General features: G+C 47.2%; 2 protein-coding genes across 13 annotated transcripts in view; one reads left to right on the forward strand and one right to left on the reverse strand.

Moving 5' to 3' along the window:
• FMNL3 (formin like 3) overlaps positions 1–4,427 on the forward strand; it is a 77,411-nt gene extending 72,984 nt beyond the window's left edge. For 5 of the 6 annotated variants that reach the window (XM_031937938.1, XM_031937937.1, XM_031937940.1 and 2 more), the window contains 6 exons: positions 354–514; positions 1,162–1,263; positions 1,579–1,671; positions 2,194–2,317; positions 2,504–2,621; positions 3,249–4,427. In XM_031937938.1, the coding sequence (XP_031793798.1) occupies positions 354–514; positions 1,162–1,263; positions 1,579–1,671; positions 2,194–2,317; positions 2,504–2,595 (572 nt within the window). In that variant the 3' untranslated portion in view covers positions 2,596–2,621; positions 3,249–4,427. The remainder of the gene's footprint in view (positions 1–353; positions 515–1,161; positions 1,264–1,578; positions 1,672–2,193; positions 2,318–2,503; positions 2,622–3,248) is intronic. The other variant, XM_031937939.1, reaches the window with a different exon arrangement.
• On the reverse strand, positions 436–21,593 carry PRPF40B (pre-mRNA processing factor 40 homolog B). 7 transcript variants are annotated; one of them, XM_031937945.1, is made up of 26 exons: positions 21,432–21,593; positions 15,634–15,714; positions 14,702–14,845; positions 14,192–14,257; positions 13,507–13,534; positions 13,243–13,268; positions 13,027–13,137; positions 12,587–12,707; positions 12,458–12,482; positions 12,065–12,253; positions 11,711–11,825; positions 11,550–11,614; positions 10,976–11,140; positions 10,747–10,855; positions 10,213–10,363; positions 9,323–9,474; positions 8,759–8,873; positions 8,517–8,608; positions 8,181–8,297; positions 7,592–7,729; positions 7,318–7,404; positions 6,988–7,074; positions 6,668–6,842; positions 6,037–6,098; positions 5,671–5,817; positions 436–522 (listed from the first exon to the last, which is right to left on the reverse strand). In XM_031937945.1, exons 1-26 carry the CDS (start codon positions 21,432–21,434, stop codon positions 490–492), a joined length of 2,604 nt encoding a protein of 867 aa, XP_031793805.1. In that variant the 5' UTR covers positions 21,435–21,593; the 3' UTR covers positions 436–489. The 7 variants fall into 7 exon arrangements, with proteins under 7 accessions (XP_031793805.1, XP_031793808.1, XP_031793804.1 ...); XM_031937948.1 differs by lacking the exon at positions 436–522 and adding an exon at positions 4,471–5,532; XM_031937944.1 differs by lacking the exon at positions 436–522 and adding an exon at positions 4,471–5,536 and having other exon boundaries at positions 12,635–12,707; positions 21,432–21,592.
• Positions 21,594–22,451: the final 858 nt, after the last annotated feature.

Here is a 22,451-nt window from a genome sequence, read left to right on the forward strand (position 1 = left end):
AGTCTTGGGCATACTTATTAGGTATGAGATACAGGTGATGAATTGGCAAAGGAACCTCAGGGGAATGGTTGGACAGAGAGGAGGAGAATCTAGAAAGAGCAGTGTCATAAAAACTCAGAAAAGAGAGAATATGGAGGAAGGAGCAGTATACAGGGTTGCAGAGAAGTTAGGAAGGGTGAAAACTGAGAAAAGGCCATTTAGTTTGGCAGGTAAGGTGAAATTGCAGAGGACAGAAAGTGAAAGAAGGCAGAACAAATTTTGTTTAAAAATAGCTTTTTCCCTTAGGTGAAATGGGCTGGGCAAGGGGGTAGAAATGCTGGATCTGATGTATGTCCTCAACTTGGTGTCCACAGTGTCCTTGGAGAACGTGTTGCTGGATGTGAAGGAGCTGGGCCGAGGAATGGAGCTAATCCGGCGAGAATGTAGCCTTCATGACAACAGTGTCCTCCGCAACTTCCTTAGTGCTAATGAGGGCAAGTTGGACAAGCTTCAGCGAGATGCCAGGACAGCAGAGGTGGGGCCCTAGACAGGGAAAAGAAGATGGTGGAGGGGAGAAATGTTCATTTCTCAATTTAGCTCCTGAGTAGTTTCATTATCATCATCATCATCATCATCATCATCAAAAAGCATTTAATAAACATTTGTGTACTTTTTTCCTTTTATTTTGGTGGTGGTGGGGCTGATGGCGGTCCAGGAGAGAACTCTATAAAGTATGCTATATATGACCCGTTCTTGAAGGGCAGACACAAAAATATAAAGTAAGGATAATAATAGTTAACATTTATATAGCACTTAGTATATTCCAGGCACTAAACTAAGCACTTATTATCTTATATTCATAACAGTCCTGGGAGGGAAGTCCTATTTATCTCCATTTTGCAGATGAGGAAACAAATAAAGCAAATAAATAAGTTGCCCAGAGTCATCCGAGGTAGTAAGTGTCTGATGCCAAATTTGAACTTGGGTCAAAATTCTGATTTGCAGGTAGTGCTCTCTGCGCTTCGCCACCTAGCTGCCCGAATGGCATTTCTCTACTCCATTGTAACTCACAGTGGGTTAGAGTGTATTGCTTTCCATGTGTTGATCTTGGTTCTCCTGTATTTGAGTTGGCCTCCTTGCTGTCCGCTCTGTGCTAATCCCCTTTTGTCTTTCTTTATTCAGGAGGCTTACAATACCGTTGTACGTTACTTTGGTGAAAGCCCCAAGACAACTCCTCCTTCTGTATTCTTTCCAGTATTTGTTCGGTTTATCCGCTCTTACAAGGTATGGAGGAAAAAGGTGCATTAGTGAAGGGGACGTCCTAGTGTAAGAAACAGGAATGCTGTTTCAGCTGTAGCTCTTGCTTCATCAGTGGAGTAGAGTGGAAGTTCCATACTGTGGAAAGGCCCCTTAGCTTAGGGAGTGGTGGGTAGGGCCGGGACCCAAGCCCTTCCTGTAATTGTTTGGGGCAGGAAATACCCCTTAGTGGGTGGCCACCTGGGGTTAATGTGGTCCAGCCATCATCCCCAGCAGCCTCCACACTAGCCTTGCCCATTTCAGCTCCCCTCACCCCTATACCTCAATCACATTGGTTCCCAGGAAGCAGAGCAGGAAAATGAAGCACGAAAAAAGCAGGAAGAGGTAATGCGGGAGAAGCTGCTGGCTCAGGAGGCTAAGAAACTGGATGCCAAGGTGGGTGGGACAGAGCAGTGTGTATGTATCTATGTGTGTGTGTGTGTGTTTATAAGGGTTGTTTGTTGTTTAAGGGAGGATGTAAGGGGTAGAGTATCAGAAGCTGTGGGATAGAAAGCCAGGAGGCAAGGAAAATAAAGTTGTTTGGCTAAGACAAGAAGAGTAGATTGAGCCCTCAGGTAATCTAGGTCAGAACTTCTTAAACCTCTTCCATTCGCAACCTCTTTTTGCCCAAGAAATTTTCATGCGATTCTGGATACATAGGCATATAAAATAGGTATATAACTCCTATAAAAATAAATCAATATTTGGATATTTTTTTTGGGGGGGGGGGAATGAAGTAGATTAAGTAATACACATGCAGGGACTAGACAAAGGACAAGGGGCCAAGTGGGTTCCTGAGCTTTGTGGTGGATATGTGAGCAGAGTCTTATGACAAAAGGGAGTTCTGGCTACTTCTTGGGGTCCCAGGCCAGATCAGGGTGATGATTATAATGCATTTTCTTACATTTCTTCTCTCAGACTCCCTCTCAGCGGAACAAGTGGCAGCAGCAAGAACTGATTGCAGAGCTTCGGCGGCGCCAGGCCAAGGAGCACCGGCCTGTCTATGAGGGCAAGGATGGCACCATAGAGGATATCATCACAGGTGAGATGCCTTTCTCTTGAAGGTCTCCTGTGCTGGGCTCTACAGAGAGCCCAGAACTACACGGGCTAGCACCAAAATGTACTGTGCTATGCCAAGTTGTCCGAAGTGCAGTCCTTCCTGTGCCCATTGCCCATATTCTCCTTCATGTGGAGTCTGATCAGTGTCTCTCTTTCCTGGTGGCTACAGTGCTGAAGAGTGTCCCCTTCACAGCCCGTACTGCCAAGCGGGGCTCACGCTTCTTCTGCGATGCAGCCCATCATGATGAGTCAAACTGTTAGCCCCCAAGGCTGGGAGCCCCTGACAGGTACTGGGCACCTGAGCTGCCCATCTCTGCATGGTCCTCCCCTGGAGATGTCTGCTGCATGACTCAGGTCTATTCCCTGTTAGTATCCGGCCATTACAGTCACTCTGTCCTTGCATGTCATGCTTCCTCCTTAGGTTTGGGCCCCATGGGTTGTTGTTATGGCTCCTTTGAAATAATCATGAGAAAAAAGTATCTTGAATTCAGATGTTGGGGCTTTGGAAGCATAGAATCTTTTTGATAGGTGAGGCTGAAGGGTTTAGTGGCCAAAGGCAACCCTTGTGTTGGGAGGTAGGGGAGATAAATAGGGACCTATGGTTTAACAAATAGCTTCTTTCTGAGCGGGAGAACAGATGCCTTCTTGTTATGTTCTCTGATGTCTATCCTGTGCCTGGGATTTCCTTGCTGAATTTGTCTCTTAATTACTCCCTCATTCTCCCTGGTTCCACTCTTTTAACCATAAAAATTCTCACTAGCCTTTTTGGTACTTCTAATGCTACTTCTTTCCTCCAACTTAACCATGGTCCATCCTGACCTGCTTAGTAAGGTGACTTGTTTTCAGGGGAGTAGGGGACCAAATGTATGTTTTTGTAATGACCTGCTTTGTAAAATTCTTCTCTCTATCCACAGGCCTGCACCACTGGGCCTGGAGCTATGCCCTGGTCCGAGCCCCAGGTCTCCACTGAGGCACTAACTAATGGAGAAGGAAGCACTTCAGGCCCTCAAGCTCGTCTCTGCAAGTTGAAGGGTTTTGATCCGGAGCCTTGGAACTGGCAGTGGCTCCCAAGCTGGGACTGCCACATTTATCCCCTTACTTCCTGTTCCCAACCTAGGCCTTGAGACTGGCTTCCTATCAGCTTCTGGTTCAGAAGGGGAGACAGTGGTCATCTTTCCTGTGGGAATCAGATTCCCCAGGTTGAGAACTCACCCAGCACCCATGTGTTGTCTTTTACTGCACTTTGTTCTTAAGGCCTCTCACCACCTGCCCTGTTAGGACCCTCTTAATCCCTTCAAGGCAGCTCAGCCCTGTTAGGAGTGGACACAACCTCTAGCAGGATCAGGGTGGAGATGTCAGCTTTAGCACTTCCTGAGAACTCAGGCCCCAGGGTCTTAGACCTCAACCTAAAGAACCTGAAAAAGGAACAAGGGAGCAACTAGATTCTGATTGTAGGAAGAGCAGAAGCAAGACCCAAAGTATGCGCTAATAAGGAGAAAAGTCCTAGAGGAATTATTTTCTTCTAGACCCTTGGATGTAGATGGCTACCAGAACACTGGGGCTGAGAATAACATTCCTTATTCCTCCAGCAACTGGAGCCCTGCCCTACTTCCAGGGTGGGTTGTTAGACCAACTTCTGGACTCATCAGTATTGATGGTGGAGGAAGACTTTTCTAGCTTGTCCAAATCTGGTCTTTTGAGTGGAGACCAAGGGCAGAGCTGGGGAAGGAGAAAATAATTAATTGGAATTACCTTTCTTGTTGAAGGTGAAGAGGGGGCATCTACAGCAGCAGGCTAAGCATTGAAATGGACCAGACTTGTGATTTTCTAGTGCTAATTCAAGTCAGTACCTGTTCTGCAACTTAAAATTAGTCTTGCAAGTGGCCGGCCCAATGCCCCAAGAAGTCACATAGCCAGTAAAGTCAGACAAAGGACTTGCCATACTGCCTCCGGAAGCAAGAATCAAGGGAAAAAAACAAAACAGAAAAGCCCATGCACAGCTTTGCTAGGGTAGGGCTTTCTATTTGAGCCAAGTATCTCCGAGAATGTACGTTATCCATTCTGTTTTGCATATGGAAAGCATCTCATCCCTACTTGTCTTGAGAGTCTGTGTATATATATCTTTTTGCTTCCCAAATGCCAACAAATGCTTAGCAGCACTGTATGTCTGAATTCTTTCCTCTCATGATCGTGGGTTGACCCATGGGGCAGTACCCCTAGATTCCTTGGACTACAAGCTTCTCTGTTCAACACAATACAAGTGGTAACAAGCACGAACCGGTTAACAAGAAACCGGCTATGGATAGTAGACTCCAGATGGTGCCTTCGGCTGACCCCATAGAATTTGAGATGCAAAGTAGCCCAAGAGTTAGGTTGATCCATGATACAATTCTCCCCCCTGCTGGCTTTAGAGGGTATAGACCAGTGAGTCTATTGGTTTCATTCTAAACTTATTGACCAAATCTTCTCTTCCTCTCCCCTGCCACCCCGCCTTAACCATTTAAAGACAGGAGTCTGTAGCCATGTTATAAATATTATCATTATTAATCAATAAAAAAAAAAAAAAAAAAAAAAAACTGAGTTCCCAGGTTGGAGAGAGGAAGAAGTAGTGCCATTGGGCCAAGGTAGGAGGGATAAGGGGCAGAGAGCTACTTTGAATGGCCTAGAATGCCTCTCCACACCTCTTTCCCAGCTGGCTCAGTGCCCATTGGCAGACTGCAGCTTTCTCATACAATGGCCCTTCCTAGGGAAAGAGGTAAAAGACAAGTAGGAGTGGGCATAACTTCCCCCTACCATACCTCCTCATTCTATTGGTGCTGCCTAACCCTATTAGGCCTGGTCAAGGGAGCTGGGGTGATGGTAGGGACCATATTGGACATCCAAGATGATAAATGGGGGGAGGGGCATCTCTGAAGAATAGCTGGGACCACCTTATAATGCTGATGCTGGCCTTTGGAGGGGTTTTGCCAAATAGGAACAGAATGCTTTAGGATAATGGACATTTGATAGGACTGAGGAAGGAGTCCCTGGGCTGGGGAGCTTGGCTAACAAGGATGGTGCTAGGAACACAGCTTTACACCGTCCCACAAGGGGAGAGTGAGGATCAGGGTCACTGCTGATCATCCAGCTGCTGCAGAAGTGTCCGGCGGCGCCGTTCGAGTTCCCCTTCACTCAGCTCACTTTCTGATGTGTCCCAGCCTGTCTGTAAGGGTAAAGGCACTGACTGACTAGTGACCCTAAGCTGTTAGGGCAAAGCTGACCACAAGCAGAGAAAAGTACTGCATGGTTTGACAGCAAAAACAGGTAGCCCTGATAAGTATCCCTGTCCCCCCTCACCTTCTCTTTCTTAAGTCCAAGGCCAGGGGACCGATTTCGGGGCTCTGGCCTCCGGGCCTCCCTCTCTTTGTCCCGTTCTTGTTCTTTCTCTTCCACTTCCTTGCTTCCTTTCTCTTTCTCTCGTTCTATTTCACTCTCAGGACTGTTCTGTAAGACCACACCACATAACTGCTCAGTTCCTAGTGAAGGATGGGAATGAAGGGAAGCCAGAGGCCCAAAGAAAAGACACAGAAACTAAATCTAGAGCAGGAAAAGTAGTCTGGTTCAAGGGGGAGGAGCCAGAGGCACAAAGGAATTGATGCTGCTCTCTTGTAAAATGAACTAAGAACCAATGCCCCTGAGCCTATAGTACATTTCCCCATTTACCGACTTGTGCCTCTTCTTCTTGCCTTTCTTCTTCGGCTTCTTAGACTTCCGAAAGCCATGATCTAGATTTGGAAGAGGGTGGCTCAGTATCCTCAACCTCTCTTGGGAAAGAGAGGAAGTCTAGACACTTAATCAGTCTAGCCCCAGGCCATCTCATCCTTCTTCTGGCCTCCAAGAAGAATGAATGTCCTATAGCCATTCCAAAGAGATGGGTCCTTCTAATTCTAAAACTTCTTTTGAGCCTTCAGCCTCTCACACATTTTTCCATTCGTTTCACTTCACCCACATTACAAAAGTAAAGGTCTTTCTGCCTTCTAACCTCAGATTTTCCTATGCAGTTTTGCCCCATTCTCCTTTTTCAACCCTCAATAATAACAAACTCACATTTATATAGTATTTTAAGGTTTACAAAGTGCTCTACCCTCGAGGGAGCTTAAAACAAACAAAACAAAAAGACCAGTGAGCCTTCTCCCTTGAATGAATTCACAACATGGAACCCTGTCATTGATTCCTTCCTTCAGCTTTCTCTTCTGCTGACAAACATCTTTTTTATTCCCCCTTTTATTTCATACAGCTATTCCTAGGATTTTCTACTCCCCCACAATAGACTCTATTCATTAAGTGACTTTGCCTGCTCCAAGAGGGGGGCGGCTGGAGGGAGAGCCCCTGCCCCCAAGAGGGCCACCCCCACTCTCAGCTGAATCGAATGAAGATGAAGGTTCAGAGCCCGATTCTGAAGGATTCCATTTTCTTCGTTTGGTGGGCCGAAGAAGGGGTGGTTGCTCATCTTCCTCGGATTCAGAGCCCTGGAGAGATATAAGGGAAGGAAAAGATTCTCAAAAAGCCTGAAGCAGGAAAGAATGGTAGAAAAATAATATCTGTTCTACTTTCCAAATGATCCCTATCTCACCAGCAGGATCTTTTTTGCCTCATTGCATACATATAACTCACCGAGGGTGAATGGGATCGCTTTCGATGATGTTTCTTGCCCTTTTTGCCATGTTTTTTGCCTTTGATGTGAAAATGCTGACACTCACTCTGATGGGAAACAGGAAGAAGAGAGAAGCTCCAGAAATACCACTCCTGTGCCTTTTGACCTTATGACATGTCATTTACTTCTAGCACCTACCCACCCACCTACCTCCTTGTCCCCTTAAGTTTCCCAAAAGGATTTAAATAAAGATAAGAAGTCACTCAGGTTAGCCTTGGCCAAGCTGAGGATGGGGTAGACCCAAGAAACCAGAGAAAAAACAGAATGGTAATGCTTTTCACCTCCCGCACCTGCAAAAACTCTCGGAAGAGGCGTATTCGCTCTGACTCCAATGTGATCTGTTCAAAGGCAGAGTCACACACAAAGCGCTCTCGGACCTTGTTGGGAAAAACAGAGCCAAGCATGTGAATAAGAGTAAGAAATTTACGATCGACAAAGCTGGGTGGAGGCAGGGACTAAAAATAAGGGCTCTGGGGGCCAAATCGGGCTATCTTTGGAGCAAAAAAGCAAAACTGTAAGTCGTGGAACCTCATGGAAAATCTGGTGTCCAGTTGGTTTTCTCACCTCTTCCCAGCAAGTGCCAGGCTCTAAGGCAGGGGCAGCTTGCCTCAACATGCTCCGAAAGGCAGCCTCCCTACGTCGAAGCCTCCGTGCTTCTTCTTTCTCCCTTTCCCGCTCTCGTGCCTCTGCCTTCTCTAGTAACTAAAGGTATAAAAGAGTCAGTAAGAGTAAAGTAAGTAAAAGTAAGATCACTTAAGATTCCCAGCCAGGAAAAGCCTGGAGGGGCAGGCAGAAAAATCACCTGGATAGAGAAACAGGTGGGGCAACAATGTAGGGTGTGGGAAAAATGGGTATAAGGCAGGGTAGTCTTTCCCATATATCACAACCCGGGAGGGGAACCTCAGGCCCCTGGGCTCTGGAAATCTTGGTTCTTTCCACTCAAACTACTGGTAGTTTGTGGTAACAAGCCCTGAAATGCAGCTGCCTTAAACATGAGAATAGGCAGTAGGAAGAGGACTAAAAAGTATCTGATAATTGTGCCCCCACTTTGCCCTGAGAAAACAATTCTTGTTGCGTCTTTCACATCCTAATTCACTTCAACTGTCCTTTCCTTGACCCCCATTCTGTCCCTACCCCAACCCTGCCCCCTCACGCTGTTGAAGGTCAGCTTGATATTGCCAGCATCCAGTGCAGCAGCCCTCTTGTCAAAGCTGATGACATGTGCAAAGTCTTCAAAGGCTGTATTCACTTCCACACTGAAACCCCGATCCTGTGGATTACGGAGACAGAAGTCATATTAAAAACGAGGCTTTCTGAAATGCTAGTCCAAGGCTAGCCAAAGACTGCTGAGAAGGCCCCTCTCCCAATACCTCCTCTGCCCAATTCTGAAATTCCACAATTAAGAGCTTTATTCCTTTGCTTTAAAAAAAATGCAAAGATCCCTTTAATGCATTATTACTCTACAATTTACTACATAAATTGGTCTTGCCTTCAGGATGTCCTTAATGATCTTCTTCTCATCATGGAATCTGGCCTTCAGATCCTCTACATAAAACTTGAAGAGATCCAGAGGGGTGGAGCCTGCAGAGGAGGCAGGGAGGGGGGAGGGGGCCTGGCTGGTGGCATCTTCCTGAGGTCTAGGGAATGAAATTAAGGACAGGGCAAGGGAGAGGTGGTGCAGAGAACCGGTCAGGGGCAGGGAGCCGGGGAGGGAAAGCCCGGCTGCCTTACCCGGCTGGCCCAGCATGTTGGCAAAGCGGACATCGGTGCTGACCGCTGGGTACAGCTCCATCCAGGTAGACATGGAGTGCAGCTGCCCTGTCTCGTGCAGCTCGTCCAGGAAGGTCTGAGCGGGGAAAGGCCAGTTATGGGGACAGGGACAGAAAGAGATGAGATTGAGAAAAATGGAGATAAAGATAAGGGGAGAAAGTTGGGAAAACAGGATTCCTAGATGGTAAAATGCAGAGGTAGAAAGAGATTTAGAGGGAGGGAAATTTGAAACAGATGAGGGAACAAAGACACAGAAACCTGTCTGAACCTCATCCCCCCCCATAAACACGTCCCTCACCTTGCCACCCCAGAGGTTCATTAAAAATGCCTATTGCCTTTAAGATGTTCCCCTTGTATCAAGCATGTGGCCTTTGGTGCTTCTAGAGAAGCTGAGACAGCAAGAGCAAAGATAAATTGGGCCCCAAAGAACAGAAGAGGGAGCAGAGCAGGAAGCAAAGCAGGAGCAAGAGGGTGCCTAGGGGTCAGATCTAGGATCCATGCCCATCAAGAGATTGCGAGGGCTACCTGGAAGGCTTCTCGATTCTTGCGATGCTGGCGCCTCTCCCGAAGTCGTGCCCTCTCACGTTCCTCCTCTTCCTCTCGCTCCAGTGCTCGGATGTGCTCCTCAAAGCAGATCAGCGCATCCTCCTTGTCCATGTCTGCCCGCAGGGAGCAGGCTCAGCAGACATTGCAGGGAGGTAGAGGGCACCCTCTTAGAACCCAGCACCCCCAGCACTACAAGGATGCTTCCCCACTGTCTCCCAAGAGCCCCCAGGGTGAGGAAGTGAGGCCCCAAAAGATGGCAGTGACAACAGGGAAGGGTCTGGTGGGAAAGGCCATTGGGATGGAGGATTTGGGAAGGAACTGTCAATATGTGAAAAAAGTCCAGGCATTTGACCCTATAAGAGGGTTAGAGCACAACAATACCAATGACTGAAGAGGCTTTTATTATGGAATTGGTTTTAATAAGGATTTGCCACTCCAGATCACAGTATTTCTCATATCATCAGGAGCTTGGTCAAGGGCCATTTGTGTTAGGCGCGGCCATATTGTTATATGCCAAGTTCAGATTATATTCCTCTGTATTACAAAAATTATCATTCAAGTCTTCTTGAATGTCCCACCTAAGGCTTTACTAGGCCACATTGCCTCCAGGATCATAGTGGATCTCAGTGGAAGTGGAGAGGAATGTCTTGAAAAGAACCTGGAAGCCCTAGAGTCCAGGCAAATACAGGGCGATCTCAGGGATATGGAAGGTGCTGGGAGTCCCAGGAAGTTCGACATTAGGGGCTCCTGAGAAGTCCAAGATAAATATAAGAGGTTCAAGGGAAAGAGGGCCAGGTGGGTTCCAGGGGTCCCAGGAGGTCCTTGGGGAAGGGTAAGGGTATGTAGGGGTGTTGAGGCTCTGGGCTCACTCTGCAGCTGGTGGTCCTGGGCAAAGCTGGGGTTGTCCATGAGGTGCTGTTGAGCTTGGGACCAAGTAGTTTGGTAGCTGACACTGCTCATTCCATCCAGGATGCTCTTTAGAGCCTGGATATTGCGGCGACGTAGTTGCTTAGCCTGTTCCTGCAATAGGCGAAGAGGAGGGAACAGTTAAGGAAACGTGTCTAGGAGAGAAGAGCCCTAGATGGAGAGGAGAGGTCAGGGGCCGCAAGACATCAGGATACAGAGCAATGATGTATTTTTCCCAAAGTTGAGGAGAATCCCTCCATTTGGTCCCAAGCAGGCCCTGCTTGGAATCAGAAAGGAACACAAAAAAGGAAATGATGAAACAAACTGGAGACTGGAGGCTCTCCAAAACGCACTGAGGGACTATACAAAATGTAATACAAATGAGCAGGCACTACTCAAGTCAAACATGAAAACAGACTAGTAGTTAAGAACTAGAAAACTGAATAAAGGAACAAGGAGGAAAGAGTGTTGGAAGAATATTGGCTAATAAATGTTACCTTCTCCTTCTTAGCGAGGAAGAAGAGGACATCATCATATATTTCTTTACGGTCTCTTTCAGGTACTACAGCCCAAACTTCCAGCTCCCCAAATGTTTGCTCTGCTCTCCTAGGGTTATACAGGTAGAACCTCAGTAAGATAACAGAAGGCACTGACCCCCTAAAACAGTAGGTTCTAGATACGGTCCATCCCGTAAGGACACCTGAACACTCCACCCTGCATCCTCACCGGTATCGGGTGGTAGAGGTCATACGGTCATGCTGTTCCAGAAAGTGCTGAAGAGTCTGCTTGGCCTCTTTGGCCCTCAAACGGGCCTCTTCCTTTTCTTCTTTCTCCCGCTGTGCTTTGTAAGCATTGAAGGCCTGCTTTTTCTCACTTAGTTTTGGCAGAGCACTGGAGGAGACAGGGTTGAGGTCAGTCAGTCCAGACCATCTGTGTTATATCTCACAACTCAGGAAGCACTGGCAATCAACCCCTAGCATGCAACCCAAGAAATCAACCAGTAATGGACACAGCAGGGGCCATGAAGGGCTTGGAAAGGGCTGGGTATCATGTGCAGGGATAAACCTTTATCAGGTTCAAACCCCCTCATGATCCTGTAATCCTACCTCCCAACTTTCAATATTTCCTTGCTCACTGTCATCTCCTGGGTGCCTCAGAATATCCCTCCCACCCCTTCCAGGTTACTACCCCGATCACTGGAGGAGCCTAGGATCATTCCAAGTTTTCCCAGCCCTGTTGTTCCCATAAATAGGGTTTAAGGGATGTCTTGTCTTCCCTTTCCCAAGAGACCCCTCCCTACCTGTAGCGGGGGTCAGTAACCACCATCTTCATGGCTTGTTCCCATGAAGCATTGGAAGGGACAGCCTGGAATTGAACAGGTGGATGATTTAAAGGTTGCTCACTTGCATAAAGCCCCCCTAGCCCTTAGCTGAGAAATCGCCCTCCAAAGAGTTGCAGCACCTTGTCCCTTAGCAATTCCTTGAATGCCTGCTTTGCCTTTTCTCGGTTGCTCCAGCTGAAGCTTGACCTCTCTGGCTCGAGCTTTGGCTCTTCCTCCTCCTGCCGCCTGGCCGCACTGGGAGCCAGACAGGATTCAGCCCAAGTGCCCTCATCATACCCCTACCCTCCAGCCTCTGGGTGTCCTGCTCCCCTCCAGGGCACACCCTGGGATCCAGGTACTGCTCTAGATCCCCAGCAGAGGCACCAAGGTGGATGCTGGACACACAGAAGAAAGAAGATGGGAGAAATGCCTGGGGCTGGCGGGGTGGGAACCAGAAATAGCTGACCTAGTTGCACATGTGCTGCAACTTTTACCTGCTGGTGCTCTCCTCTGGATGTAAAAGCCCCTGATCTAGAGGCTGGGTAGATTCTGACAGTTCACAGTCTTCATGCCCACCAGGTTCAGGTTCAATGAGGCCTGTGGAGGCTGGGGCTGGTCCAGGAGTAGCAGGAGGTGGCTCGGGCTGCAGCTGTGGCTGCGGCTGCTGCTGCTGCTGCTGCTTCCTGCAATGACCCCAGCAAACAGTAGAGCAGGGGTATGATAGGCATGAAGTCGGGTTGGGGTGGTCCTTCTACTATGGGCAAGACCAAGGGCTGGAAATGGACTGTCCTGAGGTGATACAGGCAAAAGGTGGGGACTCATTCAGTATTTCATACCCAAGGCTCCCACCAAGCCCACTGGCCCTGAAGATATATGGCCTCACTCACCCTGCAGCCTCCTGTTTGACCAAAGCTGCAATTAGGGAAGAGAGTTTGTGGGTCAGAGCACAGCAAGGGGAGGGGCTCCCTACACCAGAGCCCCCAACCCAGCCCCCACCCTGCCCTCAGACCCCTCACCCTCCAGTTCATCCAGGTCCTTAGGCCGGGTCCACCGGGACTCCTTACTCTGGTTGTTGTAGTAGTAGGGTTTGCCAGTGTCTGACTTGTACTCTTTCCAGGGGCACTGAGACAACAGCAACTGTAGGAGTATGGTAGGAATTAAGGGACTGAGAACCAGAATGGTGCTCTTTAAAGGATGCTTTACAGAACCATCAGAGTAGAAACACAAAGTGTTTCCAGGGCCAGGGTGGAAAAGCACATTTCCTACCCAATTATTGGCTACACTGAAGGCTTGGATCTATGATATGCAAGCTCACAGAAAAGAAGGAATGCCATGTTCAGAAAGTTATAAAGGCGTGTCGTCGTTCCCCCCACACCCATACATAGACATGCGGGAAAGGAAGTGTGAAGATCAGAGGCGCCAAGGGGTTAAGCACCAAGGATTCCAGGTCCTTCACCTCAGCTTTGGACTTGAGGATGCTGGGCTTCTCCCATACAGACTGCTTGTCATCTGCATTGTAGTAGTAGATTCGCCCATCAGGAGCCACATGTTCACTCCACAAAACCCTCTAGAAAGCAGAGAACATTTTTTAGGCTCTACTTCCCAATGCCTAATTCTTCCCATTTTTTTTCCCCTTTGCCCTCAGACCTTTAATCATTCCTGGCACACTCACCATAGGGTCTGCTCCAGCTACAACAGCTGGAAAAAAAATTAGAAAAAATAATCTAAGGCCAAGTTCCAACTCTGGCCCAATACCCCCCAGATACCTGGTCCCCCATAATCCCACCCCTACCGATGACCACCCTGGCCCAATCAATACCCCAAATTCCCTGGCACCCCAACAGGCATGATCCACGGCAGGTTCCAGACCACCGTCCCCCTCCCCCTATGTCCCCAACCTCCGAGCCTGGGGGGGCCAAGCCCCCAGAAGACTCACAGCTGGCGGTGTCCACACCTGGGGCCGTCTGCCGAAGAAAGAGGGGGAAGGGTCGGGGCCAAGCCCAGTGGTCCCCAGGACCCTAGGTCCTGGGGGAAGGGGAAGCAGGCCGGGCCAAGTGTCTTGGCTTTTAAGTGTTTGTACTTCTTAACCTGTTCCCCCCCAACCCTCCACAGTTGGAACCTTAGGACACCAGGGGGAAATCCCCTAGATGCTTCTTTCTTCTCTTTCCTTGGATGGAAATGCTTTTGAATGTTGTCAAATCCCACGTCTCCTTTCCCTTAGTGGCAGACACAAACCCTACATTCTACCCTGGAAGCTTAACTTCCCATAGGCACCAAAGAATGAGTAAGATGCCACTAGACAATGCCACCTCCAGCATTAGCATATTATCTGAGTGGGTGTTTGTGAATATGAAAAGCAATGCGTGTACACACATCTTAGTGAAATGGGAAAGCAGAAGAAAATGTATGAGATTTCAGAGTGTGATGGGGAATTCATGGAATTAAATTTGCAGCTAGGAAGTATATATGAGTTGATTAGAGGAAAAGTTGATGGATTAGGATATGAATAGAAAAGGGAAGAGAGGTAAAGAGAGGGTGAGGGGAATTACCCCTTGGTTTGAGTCAGACCCACAAGGCTGCAGGACAAAGCTCAGATATCTAGGGGGACCCCCAACGCTTACCGCTGCAGTGACAGGCACCGCCGGCATCAGCATCCCTGGCATCATGGGTGGTACCATCCCTGGTATCTGAGCACAAACAAGGCAAGAACACAGATATCAGAGCGGACATGGGTGAGGGTGGGGGTGAGGTGCGTGGAGGGAGACATAGAACATCTGGCACCGGAAATCTTGGTCTTTGAGCCCAAGGTTCTAATCAATCACTTAGCAGTAAAAACTGCACAGGTGTGCCCTTCCTCCTCCCAATTTCCAAGATCCTTTTGTCTTCCAGTATTCCCTAGAGAACATGTGTTCTCTGTGGTACAGCCCCAGAAACAGCCCCCCAAAATCCCCATGTAGAAAGTTTTAAGAGTCCTGGGTATGTTCAATTTCCACAGACTCACTTCCAGACCAGACCTACTAATGTCAATTAAGGCTCCTTCCGTCTTTCTCATTCTCCTCCCCATCTTCAGGTAAACTAATAGGCTTAAGACCTATCTATAGCTCCCTAGGATGAAAAGAGCTAAGTATTACCTGTGTAATTGGTGGTGGCCCCCCCATTGGTGGGAGCATTGGGGGCATCATGCCAGGGGGGATGGGAGGGATGGCAGGTGGTCTCTGGTTCATGGGAGGCAGCCCCATTGGGGGGAAAGGTGGAGGAATCCCTGGAGGGGGCATCTGAAAATGAGGGGAAGGGACACTGAGTAAAAGGAGGTACATGACCACCTGTTCCCACTTCTAGAGTTAGGCGAGGCTGGTAGGAGACTGGATACCACCCCCAAACTCAGAATACATACTGGATAGCATCTCCTGGCCAGGAAGGTTACCATTTATCAGTGTGACCCATAAAGTGGGATTATGGGATTAACATGAGCTCTCATTGGAATAAAAGTCATGCCTGGGATATGGACTTGTAAGACAAGCCTAGAATTCCAAAACTCTCATCTAATACACATACAGCCTCTCATGATGCATGGGATGAAATCCTCTAAGATCCAAAAAGACTTCCTGAGAAATAAAGTAAGAACTGGAACCCAGCTTCCCCTAATCATCTAACAATGTCCCATCCCCTCAGATCTGATTCAGACATTATGCCAAAATATATTTATATTTAGAAACTGAGAGAATAGAAATCTCAGCTTCCCCTTTTCCCCCCTGAATGACCTGAAACCCCAACCATGTCACCATATGAGTTTAGAATGAGGAAAACCTTTCCCCTACCCCTACCTGCCCCCCAATGCCTCACTTAAAAGAGGGGGAAAAAATCACATATTTTAGACACAGAATTTGTCACTAGCTCCATCTCCCATATATACATGAGGACTCTCCCCATCTTGTCTCTGGACCAAGGGGCAGAATGATGCTATAGGAAGACCATGCCCTAGAGGGAGTAATGAATGGCCAGGGGAACACGGTTTCAGAGTTGACTGAAAGGGCCATCCATAGGGAAAAGACATTAAACTTACGAAGGGAGGAGGCATCATGGGGGGCCCCGGTGGGAAAGGGGCAGGTGTTGCCAAGGGCCTGGGGCCAGAATCAGGAACCGACTGTTGAAGGAGAAAAAAATGGTCATAGGATCTAGGATAGGTAAAGATGGGGTTTATCAACAAGGCATAGAGAGGATGAAGGTGAAGAAAGGAGGATGGACTCTAAGTCACACATCCTTCCCTATCCCAAGCTGATTTCTGGTAATACTTTCCCCTCAAATTGACCTTGTTTCTCCTAGAACCATGTTGAAAGTGCTATTCCAAAGCCACTTTCAAACCAAGAGTTTCAACCATGTCAAAAAACACAGATAAATTGAGGGAACATTGTTGCCTGTTTACAGGGGCTGATTTGGATCCAGGGCAGAACTGGAGGGTCTAAGCAACCCATAAACCCATATCAAGATATGGATCCAAGTTCCCATTTCCACAATCTTAGTATCAGAAAGTGTTTCCTGATAATTAATTGTAGACCCTCCCACTAACTCTACTGCTTTCCTCTGCAAATGATCCTTCATCATTCTTTGGTCTAAAAAGCCCGTTTTCCATTTTTCCAAGATTCCTCACTATGCTCGGACTCAGACTCAGGCAAGGACTTACCAAATTGTGGAGAGACCTGAAGATTCTCCCATCATATATTTAGATTTTCTTGTTACACTGCTGTGGGATCTCTTCTGAATTCACCCAGGTCCTTCGCCTTAACCCAAGTTAATTATTAGGAACCAATTCTTAGGAAATCTTGGCAGACCCCCCGATAATTTAAGAGGATGTTAGGGCATCCCTAATGAAAAGTCATTCAGATGTCCTTTTTTGAGACAAGTATTCAATACTTTCTTCTCCAAGAAGCCAACCAATGAGAAACTCTATTTTTCACTCTAGCATGCCATCTGCTCTCCTATTCCCAACTAATTCAGATGTTATGCCAGCCTTATCCCTAAGATCAAAGGTGGGGAAAAAAGACTAGAAAATGAAAGCTTAGTTATTTTTGTTTGGTATGTCCTTGCCTCTACTCATCTCCATGCCCTAATCTTGTACCCTTATTTATTTTTATAGCTAATTTAGAATTAGGATTAGGAAATCCTAATCTTCCTCTCTTTCTCTGAAAGCATCAGTGGGAAAGTGAAAATCACAAACTTTAGACAAGGTGCTTGCTACCAGCTCCATCCCACAGAGTATAGGGACTCTCTATGAATACATGATGTTTATGGTGTATGAATACCCTTCCTGTTCCTAAGGGGCAGGATGGTGTCATAGCTTCCTATGGATTCTACTGGAAGATAGTAGAAGATAGAAGATAGTAGGGCCAGGGTTGCACAAGCACAGAGTTGGAGGTAGAAGAGCTATCTCTCCTTGGTACAACAGAATCACAGAGATTATCTATTAACAGAATAGGAATCTTTTCTACCAATGGAATTGGTAGAAAATTCCAACAGGAATCTTTTCTAACAATGGATTATTTAACCTACACTTGAAGACATTCAGTGATAGGAAATTCACTACTTTCAATAACTTTCCTGCTTAAGAATTACAGTGGCTAGTTAATGCCTTCCATAAGAGACAGAGGGCTGTAGTTAGTAACTGGACCTCCAAGTCAGGAAGATCCAATGTTGGAGCACTGCCTCTGATAACTACTAACTGTATGAACTTGGGACTAGTCACTTAATTTTTGTGTCCCAGGTAGCACTCTAGAATAAGATGAAGAAATGCTAATTTACTTTAATAGAGGTACTTTCTCACCAAGATATCCCTACATCAATGGGATCAGATATGTATATGAATATACTATTTATATTTGATATCTACATATATGTATACACATATTTATCCCTACCACATCAACTCTTAAAACTCCGTTCCTTATAGCTCCATCACTTCCTTTGAAACACAAACTAAAAATATCTCCTCCAAAGCTTTTTTTCTCATTAATTCCATATTCATCTCCATTCCCATAATTTGTTATGTGCTGAATACAGCACATATTTACTTAGTACATACTATATTGTGTTGTTTTTGTACTTCATATGTTATAAAATTGATTGTTACTTCACATGTGTCTGTTCCAATTTCTAGAGGCCTGGCTACAATGCCCTATAGGTACTCTGCCTCATCTCTCTTGGATAGCAAGTTCCCCCAAGGCTTGAACAATCCTGGCAGATGGAGAACCTAGAACAATCTAGTCCTATTTTCAATGGAAAATCCATTGAAAAAACCAACATACAAAATTTTCTATGCCATTTTCCATTCTTTCCTCATCCTTGAGAAGAGCCATGAGAAAGGGTCAGTCATTCTTGTCTACATGGCTTCTTGCAAACAGCTCTAAGGAAATGTAGGCATGGAGAAAAAGGGGAAAACAATATGTTTGGTGAGAAAGATGGATTACTTATAGATTTTCATTATCCAGAGACCTCATACCAGGCTGCCAAAATGAGGACTCCCTGGGAAATAAACACAGATAAGCCTTATTAGCACCGATATATCCATTGTTAATATCCCAATCCTCTGGACTAATGGAGGACATCAGAGAGACAGATTAAACAGAAGAAATGATAAGTCTTGGCATTTGTCTAAGAAGTACAGTGTGGGATACACACACACACACACACACACACACACACACACACATAAAATACACACACATATCATGTGGCAACTTTGCTTTCCTAATTATTTTTCATGGACTAGGATATTTGATAGCAGCAGTGCCGACCTGGAGGTATCTAAGCAGCTATAATTCAAAGTGCTGAAACACTTTCATTAATGAATCCCATTAATTAATGGGATTGGAATGGGAAGGGATATAGTCTGGGGTGGAACATAAAAATTAATCTGTTTAATGATGTGTTCATAAACACCAACCACCATCAACAGTCTCATCTTATACAAAGGATGGCATCTATATATATATATGTATATATACATTTGTATATATACATATATCCTCCACTTTACACAAAGGATACATCCTTTAAACTTTTTGAAATCTGAATTTAAAAAAAATCAAGGCATACCTTTAAATGTGCCAGGAAAAGTCGTTATCTAAGTGGATTCTTTCGTAAGGTGAAGAAAAAATCCTAATTTAGCTGTTTTATAAATTTAAACTTTCAAAAGTTTTCTTAGATACTCTTTTCAAAAACATGTAAAACACATATTCGTATTTGTTCAAGTTAATTGAGCACAATGACTAGTAGGAGATAGTAACAGTAAAATACATGGTTAATTGGGAAGTTATTTTAAGATCAAATATGACAATCTCAGTTAATCTAGATAAGAACTTCTGCATACGTTCAACCAGCATTTATAAAGTACCTACTAAGTGCTAGAGATTGACATTGGCTAAGATTTGTTTTGGACACCTCCTTCAATGTGGTGAGAGAAGAGTATGTATTTTAAATGCCAGCAAAATTTTCAGAATTCTCTGTCCATTTCACATTCTCCTATACATCTCCCACATGTCCCTTCAACTTTCTAACTTCTAAGCAATGTAGAAGATATATTTATGAGTGGCAGTCTTTCCATGAAATAGATCTTGGATAGGAAGAGAGGAGAAAGACAATTGGACATCACCAAAGATTTACAGAACAACAAAATTATCACAAACCCCATTTTGGAGACTCTGAAAAATGAAGGAATAGAAGGAAGAAGGTATTTATTCCTACCATATCAACTCTATATATTCTTGATATTGTTCTTTACAGTTCCATCACTTTCTTTGAAATCTCCTCAAAGCTTTTTTTTTTCTCATTAATTTCATTTCATCCCCATTTCTACAATTTATTATGTGCCATTCACATATTTACTTAGTACACACTATATTGTAGTTGTTTTCGTACTTTATATGTTGGTTTCTAATTGATCCCTAGTTACTTCACATGTATCTATCTATATGATCTTGTCCAATTTCTAGAAGTACTAACTTTTAGATTCTTTTTAATCCCACAAATAGGGTCTACTACAATGCTCTATATAGATATAAATACTTAAATTTTACCACCCTATCTCTGCTGGACAGCAGTTCCCCCAAGACCTGAACAATCTTGTCTTTGATGGAGAACCTAGAATGATCAGGGCCCATTTTCCATTATCCATGGAAACAGGGCAATTAACAAATGACAATTTCAATTCCATTTATTCCCATCCATTTTCCATAGAAGTGAGAAGGTATATACTGATGGAAGGAACTCCAACAATCTTGCCACAGATATTTCTTGCAACAAGACATTCCCTCCTACCTGTCCATCTCCCCCATATTACTCCTATGACTGAGGAAAAGTCAGGACCTAGGATCTAGGAAGACACAAGAGTCTTATTCAGGATAATAAGAGCCAGACTGAGACTTCAGATCCCTTTAACCTACTCTGCCATTTTTCTGCATTGACCTTCGGAAATGGAGAGTTGAAGGATTGCAAGTCTCACAAATGAATAGCTGCTTCAAATGGAGGCAAAGTGAAGACTGCAGGTTCCAAGTTAACTGCCCCGTGGCTTTCCAAGTCTTTTCCCATTTTAGGCTGGTTCTCCACTCAGCTTTGGAAGTGATCTTCCAAAACCCAAATTTCCTCACATCCCCTCAATTTAATCAACTCCACCAGCTCCGTTAGCCCCAGAGTGAAAGAGAAAATCTTCTGCTTGACTTTTAAGTCCTTCATAATCTGGACTCCTATTTTTCAAGTATTTCACACTCCCCGTAACAGCCTGTAATCCCGCAACGCTTGGCCTCCCTTCCATCACTTCATGAATGGAGCCCCATGCCTGGAATTCTCTCCCTCTTCTCTGCCTCCTGATAAATACTACCCCTTAGAAGCAGCTTTACCAGATACTCCCTAATAATTACCCTCCAACTGGCCTGACAGATAACTGTTTCGTGGGCACGTAGTTATTTGTCCCAGTAGTCGGGAGTTCCCAGAGATCGGGGACTACCTTTCTTTGTACCCCGAGCTTAGCATTTCACCCCTGAGAGGGCCCTTCACAAATGCTTGTGACTGACTCCTGGAGCCATCCATTTCTGCCTAGAAATCTGCCCACCACCATTGCTCTCTTTCCTAACAGAAGGGGCGGGGACGGACAGAGCTCCTTCCCACTCCATCCTTATCCCGACCCTCCCCCTCCGTTCCTGGAAGTACCTTCCTGGGCCTGACGCCCCCCCTCCCCCCATCCAGGCAGCCTCTTCTCCAGCTCCTTGTGGGGCCCCAGCCTGGAGGCCTCTGCACCCTCATCCCTCTTTCTCTGGATTTTGGTCCCCCCCGGTCTGGGCCCGACCCTATTTCTTTGACTTTTCACCTCCAGCTCAGGGACGCCCCATCAGCCCCCCCCCCTTTTTATGGAAGTGGAACCAAGCAGGCGCTGCCTTGGGAGGGGCTCCCTGAAGGGCAGGGGTGCCAGCGGGCACGGGGGGGGGGCCGGGGCAAGAAGGATGGGGGAAGGGAGGAGAGAACCTGTGACTCCCCGTGTTTCCTTCTCCATCTCTGCCTAGAGCATCCCCCACCCCGACTTCCCCGGTCTCTCGCCCCATTTCGTCGAGCTTCCTCTCCCCCCACCCCAGTCGCCCCCGGCCCTTCTGTCTCTCCTCTCCTGACTCTCTCCCCTGAGCTCCACTGGCCGCCCCTCCCCCGTCCCACCTCGATGCTTCCTCGTCCCCGGCCCAGCCTCTCCCCTCAGGTAGTCCGCCGGGACTTCGCCGCCCCCCAGTGCCTCCCCCCAGCCCCCGCCGCCGACCCGGGCCGCAGGGGGCGCTGTGGGGCCGGTCCAGCCCGCCCCCCACCCTCACCCCCGCACGGGGACGTTACCATGCCAGAGCCTCCGAGCAGCTGGGCCGGCCCGGCCCACCCGCCAGTAAAAGCTTCTCGGATTGGCCGGGCCGCGGGTAGGAGGGTGGGACCGGCGGGGAGAGCACCTTTTCAGTGCCGGAGCAGAGGCAGCTTCACCGAGTCACGCCTCCACTCCTCCCCCTCCCTCCTTCCCAGCCCCGCCCCCGCTCCCGCCCAGGATACTGGCTCGTGCGGGAAGCGCGCGAACCGAGCTCCCAAAAGAAGGACGGACCGCCCTCCCGAGGCCACGCCCACCGCCTCCGGCCGCGCAGCCGCCCGGGCGGCCCTCCGGGCTGGCCCGGGGCACAGGCTCCTCCCTCCTCCCTCCTGCCTCCTTCACCCTCCCTCCCTCCCTCCCTCCCTCCCGGTCTGCAGCCCCGGGACGGAAGTCCAACTTTACTTCTAAGGCCTCCGGCCTAAATTAGGAAGCCCTTCAGCGGCGGAGGCCGCCTTCCCATTGGTGACAGCCTTAATTCGGCCGGATACATCGAAGAGGGCGGAGCTTCTTTCTTCGCCTATATATTCCGGGATAGCTTTGGGACCTAAGTTAGAATTCTGATTCGGCCAGGCTTGGAGGGGAGCCTCCGCCTTCTCATCTGTCAAATGGGGATGGGGAGTAAGAGCGCCCGTCTCGCGGAGCTGTTTGTGGGAATGCAATAAGAAATAACAAGCTGGGACAGAAATGTCAGCTATCGTTGCGGGAATTAATGCTGTTATTGGTGTGATCTGGGAAATGTAAAGGCTAAATCGTGGGACCTCTTCTTTCCAGCGCAGAACAACCCTGACAACGTGTGAAGAAAAACTCAAATCCTGGGATCTTGTCCCCTCCCCCTCTTTACTATCTGACCTCATTTTATACAGGAAAAAGTAAAATACCGGTTGGGGCTATCGCTTGGCTAAATAGCTCCCCCCCCAGTCCCACCCCGAGTCCTCCTAAGCACCCCCGTCACTTCTGGAAGCAAAGGGAAAAGGACCAGAGAAGCCGCTGGAATCCCCGGA

This window comes from Sarcophilus harrisii, chromosome 5, assembly GCF_902635505.1.
Source record: "Sarcophilus harrisii chromosome 5, mSarHar1.11, whole genome shotgun sequence".
Lineage (NCBI taxonomy): Eukaryota > Metazoa > Chordata > Mammalia > Dasyuromorphia > Dasyuridae > Sarcophilus > Sarcophilus harrisii.

What these genes read in the sequence shown, in the direction of transcription:
- PRPF40B (XM_031937942.1), bottom strand. An exon ending in AGGAATTGCTAAGGGACAAG is followed by an intron (nt 11,615 to 11,710) that starts GTGCTGCAACTC and finishes GTTCAATTCCAG; the next exon opens with GCTGTCCCTTCCAATGCTTC. An exon ending in TCATTAAGGACATCCTGAAG is followed by an intron (nt 8,298 to 8,516) that starts GCAAGACCAATT and finishes CGTAATCCACAG; the next exon opens with GATCGGGGTTTCAGTGTGGA.